The sequence below is a fragment of the Terrapene carolina genome, unplaced genomic scaffold (assembly GCF_002925995.2).
Source record: "Terrapene carolina triunguis isolate 2854851 unplaced genomic scaffold, T_m_triunguis-2.0 Scaffold198, whole genome shotgun sequence".
Taxonomy (NCBI): Eukaryota; Metazoa; Chordata; order Testudines; family Emydidae; genus Terrapene; species Terrapene triunguis.
In genome coordinates this window covers 4,635,202-4,646,549 of record NW_020664549.1, presented here as the reverse complement: position 1 = coordinate 4,646,549, position 11,348 = coordinate 4,635,202, and the positions used below count along the sequence as shown (strand labels likewise).

Here is an 11,348-nt window from a genome sequence, read left to right as displayed (position 1 = left end):
CCAGGGAGCTTTGCCGATCCCACTAAACACCCTGGCCTCTGACAGGCCTTCTGCAGTGGACTCACAACTCTTTCCTCTTGGTTAAGGAATCCCACAACCTGCCTCCTTGGGGTGGGCTGTGAATCAGGCAGGCTTCCCCAGCCCACTAGTCTCTGTTCTGGTTCTAGTTCCCAGCCCAGGGAGCCTCTCTCCTGACCTGATGCTCCCCTGTAATTCTCCTCTTCAGGCTGTCTGCCTCTCTCCTCCTGGGGGTCACCTGACACCTGGGTTTTATCATTTTAAGGAGGTAGACACCTGATCAACACCTCCCCCTCCCCCCCCGCTTTCTCAGTTAGTCTGCCGCTCCCCTGAATATCTTGCCTAAAAGGGGCCATTTCATGGAACAGGCCTCTATCCCAGTACCGCTTCCAGGGATACAATGTACCACTTCCAACAAGCTCATGTGCCACCAGTGGTACATGGACCACAGTTTGGGAACCCCTGCACTGAGCAGGCGACTAGGAACTAGCTGTGTTTTCTTCCCAGCCCTGAAATCGACTCGGCACGCAAGTTCAGGCAAGCCCTCTCCGTGACTCAGTTTCCCCCACTGCAAAAGCTGAGTGAATACCTACCTGGCAGGCAGGTTCATAAAGTGTTGATAAAGAGCTGTATACATGCTAAGCATTGTGGTTAGAGATTTGCACTAGATGTAAAATTTGGGCCTGGGTTTAGGATGACTGGGCGGTCAGGGATTTGGGTTCTAATGAATTTTTAATCATAGTTATTTTTTTAAGGGCATCTGTGAGATGACGAACAGGAGGAAATAGTAGCTCCGGAATAAAGAGAAATGGGGAACTAATAAGACCCAGGATAGGCATACTGTTTGGGTGCACTTGAGAGGCGAAAACAGCTCAAACCTCTCCTGGGGATACAATGGCCATCTCTACACTAGGACACTGAACCAGTTCAGTGCATCCCAGCTGGTTGTGCAGAACCATTTTAAGAGCTTGCTCTGCATCTGCGCTCGCACCGCTCTAAATCGTCACGGTTGCAGTGCCTTCTGGGAAACTGTCCCCCCAGTTTCTGCGGCACAGCTCCCCAAAAGCAATGCATTGCAGCAGATTTTGAAAGGTCACCAGTGCGCTAGACGTAGGACTGTTGGAACCAGTTGTGGTACGACACCAGTGACCTCCATCCACACTGGGACTAAATGGTACAGACTGGAATGGTAACTAGCCTTGCTGAAGGCAAGTTCAGTCCAGATGGTATCGGGTGAGCATGCAGCCCGTGGAGGAGCACCTTTGTGTGTGGTCGTGAGGTGCTTCACAAGAGTGCTAGGGGGATCTCATTGTCCTGAGCATGATAAAGACTCGTGGGCATGGGAGTGATCCTGTAGATGGAGGAGGAGCCTGAGGATGTGTTGGAGGGAACTAATGCTATCCAGCCAGAGAGATGGAGGAACCTTGGTGTGGGTGGGGATTTGAGAGTGGGATAGGGAGGGGAGGAGCCAGGAGGCTGTCAGATGTGCAGAGATAAAGGAAAGCGGGAGGTGCTAAGAGGAGAAACGCTAAAGAAGAATTATCTTGGGGCCTAACACTGTCCCTGGAGGTGTGTAAGGATCCAAGGCCACAGAACAGACCTTGAGTCTCCAGTTGTCTCCTCTGGCATCACCAGACTGGTCACAGCTTGCAGCTCCCCAGAGCCCTTCCCTGAGCAATCTGGTTCAGCGTCCTGCCTTGTTCACCCTGCCTTCCCTTGTTTCTCCCTCTGCAGGGTAAAGCTGATCCCCTCTCCTCAAGCTCCCCTCCACCATGGCCTCTGGGAACAGCAGTGACCCACCAGACCGTCATCGGCGCAGGGCCAGAGAGGGGCGTAGACCGTCGCTGAGGCTCAATTCAGGTAACAAGGTCTCTATTATGAACTGGGGTTTAACGTGTCTCTTTTAAATTCCTTTCTGTTTTGATTATAATTCTTGTATCCTGTCAGGTTCCTTTAAAAAGGGGAGGGGGAGAGGTACATGGGCCAGTCAAGGTTTAATCTCTGGGGACTTGATTTCAAATCTGTGTCAACACCGGCCAAGTCTTTGCTCAGGAGATGCTCGGCGCTGAGTTAGTATCTAGTGCTGCAGATCAGAACTGAGGTGCACTGGTGGAGCATGTGTGTCTCTGTCTGCCTGTCGCCCGCCCAGTCTGGAATACCAGAGGACTGCAGGACAGAAGTGAGATGCACCAGCAGAGCAGTGTATGTGTGTGTGGGGGAGGGGGTCCAGGACTGGAATACCAGAGGACTGCAGGACAGAAGTGAGATGCACCGGCAGAGCAGTGTATGTGTGTGTGGGGGAGAGAGTCCAGGACTGGAATACCAGAGGACTGCAGGACAGAAGTGAGATGCACCAGCAGAGCAGTGTATGTGTGTGTGGGGGAGGGAGTCCAGGACTGGAATAGCAAAGGGAGCTGCAGCAGGTCAGGACTGAAGTGTGTTGGTGGAGTTTGGAGGGGCGGGGAGGGGGCAGGACTGCAATAGCGGTGGGATGCAGAGGATTGAGGTGCAATGGCAGAGTGATGGGTGGGAAGCTTGCACAGCACTTGCCTAGCTTCATTGCCATTATCTCCTCCCATCCATATAGGCAAATGTACTCCATGTTAAAGAGACCCGAGACAGGCCAGGCAATGCTTAATGGCAGCGCAGTTGAGTTGAGTCGGAGAACGTCAGCTGTTGGGTAATGATGACTTTCCAAAATGTGGCTTGGCAATATCCGCATTGGCAAATTTATGGGGCAAAACATTGAAAATGTTCTGAGAACAGAGACCAAAACAAATCGAAAGGATCTGCTCCTCATTTCTGTCCCAAATGGACAGAATTGCTCTGCGCTGCCACCTTTTAAGCATGGGTGACTCTTTAACCTGTTTTACAGGTAGACTTGTACATGAGCATGAGTCACTGCAGCTCTGTCAATAACACCACTTCAGTAACTATACCTAACTGTTTATGCAGTTCACATCCAGCTCAGAGCTGTTTCACTGTCACGATTATATTATTATTTGCATTGCGGTAGCATCTGGAGGCCCAGCTAGGTTCAGAACCCCATTGTTCTGTGTGCTGGACAAATGCATAACAAGACAGTCCCTGCCTTACCGAAGCTTGTAAGGTATTAAAATCAAATCATATCAGGGCAGTCCTTATGCAGAGCACGCATTGGAACTAGTGGGATTTTGCTTGAATAACAATTGTAGAATCAGGCTGTAAACTATAACCACATGTGTTATATACACACACACACACACACACACACACACGCAATCTGAGTGGGATTCAGTGTTGGCCTCGCTCTGCTCCCAGTGAAGTCAAGAGGAAGCTCTGTCTCTATGTACATCCAGATATAACTTAGTGTTTGAAGTTAACCTAAGTTCCTGTCGCAGGCAAAAACTGCATTGACGTCAATGGAAATGGAGCAATGTGTCTCCCTCAGAGACATGCTGTGGGGTTGTTGGGTGAATGAAAGCTTTAGCGACTGGTTTGATTTAATTTTCTGGGTTCTGATTTTCCCTCATGGTTCTTTGTCCATTTTTCTTTTGCTGTTGGTAAAGAGCTAAGGGATTTATCTGCTGCTCAGGAAAAAAAAAAGTTCTCCCCCCAGAGGATCATTCTGAATTATTCCTGCACTACCAAATGTCTCTTAGGGCATGAACAGGGCTCCACCATCTTTGCCTATCCTGGGTTGCTCCTGGCATGTCCCCTATGTTGTTAAAGCATCACTGGTTCCTTAAAAAAGGCAAAAGAACTGAATTTGCTACACAAGAGGAACAAGCTAGGAAATATGGAAAGGATCCTGTGTAAATGGGAGCAAGATATTGTACCAGGAAGAAGGATGGTCCAGTGGTTAGAGCATTAACCTAGGAGTCCAGAGACCTAAGTTTCATTGCCTGCCCTGCCTAGACTTTGGAAAAGTATCTTAGTCCCTCTGTGTCACAATAGGGTAATATCTAACACAATAGCACTTGCCTACCTCAGAGGGCTGTTGCTAGGATAAATACAGTAAAAACTGTGAGGTGCCCAGATATTATGGTAATAGTGGCTTAGACAGACGAACTAGCACTCTGAGAACTAGCACTAGGTTCTATTGTGGCCTTGGGAGGATTATATGTGCACTCTTTCCTCTCTTTTCTTTCAATTCCCCTAAGGAAATGATTGAAGAAAACGTTGTTTGTATAGTATTATTTAGCTCCTATATGGAAAACTCCTATATGGAGTTCTCAAAGCACTTTACCAAGGAAGGTAAGTATCATTATCAGCTATGCAATTTGCTGGACCCCATTTAGACAAAGTGGGAATTGTTTGTTCTCAAACTGTCTGAAGTTCCTAACTTATGTCTGTCTATTTTAATACTAGCTCAGTAATATACATATAATAATGATTGCAGGATCGGGTCCTTCATTTATATACTTTTTAAGTCTTGGCAATAGGACCTTGCACTGAATGTGAAATGATCTGTATAAATAGTTGTTATCGTGGCATTGTTGTCAGACTTGCAATGACTCAATGACTTCCCCATTTACAAGGCCACCTGCAGAAAGGTTAAAAAGAGATGATGACCTTGTGTTCAAATCAGGGTTAATATTCTCCTGAATTCTATAGGTTTGGGACCAAAACCCAAACAGGATTTTCTATCTGTTTCTTCCAGCCCTGCAAATCAGATTGCTGACACACAAAATAGGGATGTTCTGTAGGATTTTCCCACCAAGTTATATTTATACTCCATAGATATAACCAGTGGGAAGTCAAATGAAATAAGGAATATACCCTAAATGAATCAATTCAATTGATGCACCATCAGGCAGCAGTGTGGAAGATCAAAGCTCCGATCTTGACTCAAAGGGCTTCTGCAGTCCCATGGCTAAGGTATCACCTTAGATTTTGGGGATGGGAGCACCATAGCAGCCCATAATATGCAATTGGTGCAGCAGTCTGTATCAATAGTTAAGGTATGGGGAGGCACTGGTGTCTAGGGGTTAAAACAGGAAACCAGGACGCTGCCAAATCCGTGTGGGGCCCTGAGCAAGTCACAGCTCTGTGCAAGGGGTGGCTTTTCCCCTTGACCAGAGGCTGTATGTCAAATCCGCATTTAAATGTACTCAGGGAGCCTTTGACATTAGCGCCTCGTTAGAGCAACAGGGGCTAGAGATGGCTTTTCTGTAGATACAGCTATAACTTAGCTAGAGGGAGGCTGGGTGACTAGGTCATGAACATTACTATTAATCATGTTTATTATGGTAGTGCCTAAGGGCCAGCCAAGAACGGGGAGGGGTTGGGGGGGGGGCATTGTGCTAGGAGCTCTAGAAACAGAGTAGCAGACGCTTCTGAGCGGTTTACAGTCTAAGCAGACACAACAGACAGGTGGGCGAACGGGCAGAACACACAAGCAGAGCGAACCATGTGATGGCAGCAAATTGCATGTTAATTCCATTGGAGGGGGGGATACTTAGGAGGAGATCAGCTAAATGGAAGGAAAAGGAAGAAAAAGGGGTGAAGAGGATAGGGCAGGGGAAAAGAGGGTAAGAGGGGCAGGTGTGGTGTGAAGCTAAGGGGGAGGGAGCAGGTTGGAGCGAGCAGCACAGGGCAGAGAAAGTCCAGTCTAAACTATAGACTGTTCCCCGATTCACAGGACTGGCCCCGCCACGGAAGGAGGTGGGAATGGGAGCCAGGTACTTTTTTAATGAAAGCTGTTGGCTCCTATAGAAAGCAATGGAAAATGCAGGAAGAGGCCAGGCTGGCTAGGTCTGTTCCTAGCTGGTCATTTTTGTGACTGTGAGACAGGCTGATCCATAACCGCTCGCACTGCTTGTGACTGCCGAGTGGGACACAGGGTTTGGGAATGAACTAGTCACCTTGCAAAGGCGGAAATGCCAGCCGACAGTCAGTGTAATCTAACCGTTTTGCCTCAGAGGTCGGAATGATTGATCAGAAATCCAATCAGCCATAGATCCACCTGGAAGCATCGTGTTGTGGGTACAGCACAGGGCTGAGAGTTAGGACTTCTGGGTTCTGGCCATGGCTTTGCTACCAAATTGCTGTATGGCCTTGGGCAAATCACTTGACCTCTTTGTGCCTCAGTTTTTTCATCTGTAAAATGAAGGTAATATGCAAACCATTGGGAGAGGTGAGGCATAACTCATTAATGTCTGTAACACCCTTTGGGATCCTTGGATGGAAGGGGCTATTCTTATCTAGTCTGGCATCCTACCACCCGGAATAGCCAAGACCTGATGCTTCAGATGTGGTGGTTGAAGCCTACCCATACCTGGGTCTAGAAAGACCATTTACAAGTGGTTGGAAAATACCCCCAATACCCATCCTTCACGTGACCATGCTGTGGAAACCAGCTTCAGGGCGATGATCCTGCTTATGCGTAAGGCTAAGATTTAGTCATGGTATTTTTAATAAAAGTCATGGACAAGCCATGGGCTATAAACAAAAATTTACGGCCTGTGACCTGTCCATGACTTTTACTATAAATATCCCTGACTAAATCTTAGCTGCTCAGCGGGGTCCCGGGGACCAACAGCTGGCCCCTGCTCTGGCGGCGGGTGCTGACTACCCCTGGCTGCCCGCTGCTCCGAGGCCCCCAGAGACCACTGCTCAGGCAGCCTCCAGCACCACTCAGGGTGGCTGGCCCCGGGACGGCCCTGGGGTCAGCCACACTGGCTGCTGCAGCGGTCATGGAGGTCCCGGAAAGTCATGGAATCCGTGACTTCTGTGACAGTCTCGCAGCCTTATTTATGAGCCATCTGATGGTCCCTTCTTTTTCTTAGCCTGCGAAGGATAGCAAAATAGGTCGCTGCATGGTGCTCTCTTGCAGCACCCTCTGGAGTGGATGGAGGTCTGTTGCTGGGCAAAGGAGAGAGATCTGGCCAAGGTGTCAGCACTGTGGAGCTAGCTATCCCTCCCCTCCCCCCCCCCCAGCTCTCTGAGGCACAAGCAAGCAAGTTATTTCTGTCCTGTCAATAGGGGAAGCAGCATGTCCAGGCAAGATTTACGGGGCCCATCTACTACTGTGCTGTAATACAACCAATTTCCCCCCTCCCCCAGGCCGTGCACCCCACTCTACGTCCAAGCGCTCTGCAGCAATATTAATGCATGCTGTTTCCTGTGTCGGTTTGTTCTGCGGTGAACTCACTGGCAGAGGCAAATGAGTAAACACTTAGCACCTACCTCAGCGCAAGGGGAAGTGACCTGCCTGAGTCAGAGGCCACGTGGGGACTGAAAAATATCCACCCAAAACCGAAATCAAATGTTGAGCGGAGCAAGGTGAGCCTTTGGGCTGCAGCCCCAGGGCTTTGCTTACTCCTCGCTGTGCAGTTCTGTGCCAGCCTGACAGCTCTGGAGAAGGATGACCTCCAGTCATCCCTTGTGCAAGCTTGTCCCGCATTGCCATGCCAGCATGACTCTGGCCAGGAGGAATCTCCTCTAGGGTGAGAAGATGGATTAGTCCCCATGGCTCATTCAATCCCTGGCCTCTGCTGAGATTGCCGCTGATCAGGACTCAGCTAGTCCCCCTGGTGGGTGGTGGGTTTTATGATGGGGACGCTTGTCCACTGGGAACTGAACTGAGACCCACCAAATTCATTTCACACAGACCATCGCACATCTATCAGTTGGCAGCTACTTTAAATTACTGTTGATGTGGGCTAGAGTCAATCTTTCACCTCCACATTACATTTCCAGCCCCCTGAGCTATCTAGTTCCCTTGGTGTTGTGCAGATTTCTAAAAAGCGGAGTTTGAAAATCACAGCGATGGTTTTAAGATATCAAGACGCAGCAAATATTGTCCAAACTTCTGCTGCCCCACCAAGGGAGAGCCAGCATACAGGGGAAACTTCCCCTTGTGGCAAAGACAATTTGGCAATCGCTCACTAACATAGCTAGGCCAGAAGAGACCGTTCCATCCAGTACATTGGAAGGGAAACTCCTTCCACTGTATAGCTGCCAGACTCTTACTTGGTACCCCCTGAGATATGTTTGGCATGATGTCGAATGAAACTGCTGGCCCACTTCTGATTTCGCTTAAACCAGGGTTATTAATAATAAAGCATAGCACTTTTCATCAGTAGCTCTCAAAGCACTTTACAAAGGAGGTCAGCATCATTGTCCCCAATTTAAAGATGGGGAAACTGAGGCATGGAGCGGTGGGGTGACTTTCCCAGACTACTGGCAGAGTTGAGAATCAAACCAAGCTTTCCTGAGTCCTAGTCCTGACTGTATTGCATCCATGCATCCATTGTCAGGGGGAGGTAAGCTGCAGCAGGTACAATTTGGTCTGTAGCCGCTCTCTGATAACAGCCTTTGTATAAACAAATGCACCTTTTAGTGCATTAGGGCTGTTCTTGACTGATGTCTCCCATTTGAAAAGACACTCTCCGGTTAGGTCATTCATTATCACTATTTAAATGCTGATGGCGTTCTTGGGGCCATACCAGATGAGGTCATTGCCCTGAGGAGTTTACAATCTAAGGCTTTGTCTACACTATCACTTTTGTCGGTCAGGGGTGTGAAAAAACCACACACACCCCCGGCCGACATAAGTTTCACCGACAAAAGCGCCGGTGTGGACAGCGTCGTGTGGACAGGAGACGCTCACCCGCCACTCGTTGGGGGTGGTTTAATTATGCCATTGGGAGAGCCCTCTCCTGCCGGCACAGAGCAGCTACACAGGAGACCTTACAGTGGCGCAGCTGCAGCGGTACAGCTGTGCCACTGTCTGGTCTGTCCTGTAGACATAGCCTAAAAGACAATGGGGTCGATTCTTCCTCGCAGAGCATCTGTTTTGCACCACTCTGCAGGCAGACTGTAGCCTTGAAGCTACCCCAGAGGATCACCCCAGTGCAAGGTGGGGGGTGTAGAGCCAGTGTAGGGGCTTTTATGATGCTCCCTCTCCCCACTGCTGGCATAGCAGAGAAAAGGGGGTTTGGCTACAGGGAAAGGGATGTGGCCAAGATGCCCCCACACCACATTGATCCCTGGCTGCAGTTTGATCCACAGGTAGCTAGCTGAAGTAAAGCAGACTGCACTATTCCCCTTCTAGTGCAGAGCCAAAGGGGAGCTGAGTTTTAAGCCACCTTTGCACAATCCCCGTCTAAGCAGCACGCTGTGCAGAGCAACTGCATGCCAAGAATCTGACTCAGAATGTACTGGGAATTGGTCATGACTTGGCATATCTTTTTTTTTTTTTTTAAAGGGTGGAGAAGATTTCTCAATTATAGACCGGATGGTGTTACATTGATGTTGGGTAGCATTTGAAAAATATATATTTCAAAAAAATTATTATTTATACTGTTGGATCACCTAGGACCCCAGGCCTGGACCAGGACCCCCTTGTGCTAGGAGCTGTACAAACACAGAACAAAAAGACGGGCCCTGTCCCAGAATACTTCTGTCCCTGTGTTACTAGTAATAACATCTGGGGTTATTAAAACAGGCTAAAAAAAAAAAAACACTTTCTATCTCCTCTTTGTTTGTCATGCTGTTTATTTACTCTTCTGTGTTTCATTGAAACTGTGAGTCAGTCAGTTTCGTTTTCTGGTTCCCCTTTGGCCAGCACTACACCCTTGCCTTCCCCATTGCCACAGTCCGGGAATTGTTTACATCCAAATAAATCTGTCCTCGCTGAATCAAAAACAACCCCAGAAAGTATCGGCGAGGAGGGGTTGGGGGGTGTTTGTCATCCCTTCCCCTCCCCCCCATCCCTTTATTTACACAACCTACATTTTATGTAACCTCACAGTGTCTCTGACTCACTGTCTGCATCCATCTATCCATTGGTCAATTCCCCAGTTATCTATTTCCAAGCCATAATTGTGTTATTGGAGTGATCTTGGGCATGATTTCTCAGACTTGCTAAGGACCCACAAATCCACCTGAAGTCAATGGGAACTGCAAGTGCTTGGCATCTCTGAAACTCATATGAATGGCCCATGCCCAGACCTGAGTTTAAATGTATGTGGGCCCCGTACTCCACTGCTTTGCACCTTGTGTCGGCATTTAGACTCTGATCCTACAAATGCTTATGCACGTACTTTATATTTAAGCAGGTGAATAGTCTTAATTAAGCCAATACCTTTGTCTTCACTAGGCAAAAAGGTGTGCTGTTTAACATGTTTAACCATAGTGTAGACAAGGCAATTTGTAACATAACACAAATTAGCTGGTTGGGGTCAACCATAAGGACCCTGATCTATGTAATACTGGGCATTATAAAGTGTCTGTTACCATTGGTTCCTAAGAGCTGCCGTGCTTACCTGGGGACTCCCTACATGGGGACATTCTGATTCTGGAATAGCTGTTATGGTAAATTTCCAAATGGAGACAAGCCCTAACATGGGCCTTGTGTCCGCTAGATTTTTCCTTCCAGCATGGGAGCCACCAGTGTCGAGAGTGCCTGTCTGCACCACGATAGCAACAGCGGGGAAACTCTACCCCAGCCTTTGTTCCGTGGATCCAGCCACCTTTACCCCACCGGCTCACTTCCTGAGCGTGCGTAGGAGCCTGCTTTGTTTTTTCCTCGCACAGTCAGCCAGGTGACATTACTGCTCTGCATGTTATGCGTTGAGCCCAGAATACCTGGCATTCCAAGCCCAGAGCTGTTTACAATCCTGACTCTGGGGAAGAAGCGGCTGTGTCCAGAAAAAATTGCAGGCTTATCCAAAACACCCCCTGCCCCCATCTCCGGCTGAGCCTCAGACCCATCCTGCCGTGCTAGTGACTTATCTCTCCTGTCTTTGTTATCAAAGCAGAGGGTTTGGACACCGGCTGGTGCAGAGCAGGGGTGGGGATGTCTGGAAGGGCGAGCAGCAGCCTTTCTGCAGGGCAGCTCGGCTTCAGATGCATCACCTGGGTTTCAGCGAGGTTTCTGTTTTGCAGCAGCACAGTTCTCTGGGGCTTTGGGAGTCAAGGGACTGGCCTGAAGTCACGCTAAAATTCACCTCTGTGCAGAGGGATCCGAACAAGGCCTGTGCCTGGCTCGAGTGCTCCAGAGAGACATTTCAGCCATGAAAAGGAAACATTCTTTGCCCCTGGTTTGATGCTAGGAATGCTGCTGAAGCCACATGGTGTGAGTGTGTGCGTGGAATTTAGTGGTTAAAGCATCTGAAGCAATGCTGTGTGAGAGCATGGCTTTCTTCCGGTTATCGTCACCAGGTCACGCAAAGGACACAGAAACCCAGATGGCATTTGTGGCTGCCAGACAAACTGATGTAAGTGAGCTCAGATAGCAAGTGATCAAATAAGAAGGGACGGCACGAAAATGGCTTAGGCAAGCCTTCGTTGTCCACACTCACCCGGCGGATCTATACAACTGCACAAGAATCTTTGCAGGG

The 11,348-nt window shown here is 48.8% G+C and overlaps 1 protein-coding gene across 1 annotated transcript in view; it reads left to right on the top strand.

Moving 5' to 3' along the window:
* Positions 1-1,784: 1,784 nt before the first annotated feature.
* The window catches only part of LOC113407116 (bcl-2 homologous antagonist/killer-like), a 19,428-nt gene continuing 9,864 nt past the window's right edge, over positions 1,785-11,348 (top strand). The window contains exon 1 of the mRNA XM_026655180.1: positions 1,785-1,878. Within this exon, the coding sequence (XP_026510965.1) occupies positions 1,791-1,878 (88 nt within the window). The 5' untranslated portion in view covers positions 1,785-1,790. The remainder of the gene's footprint in view (positions 1,879-11,348) is intronic.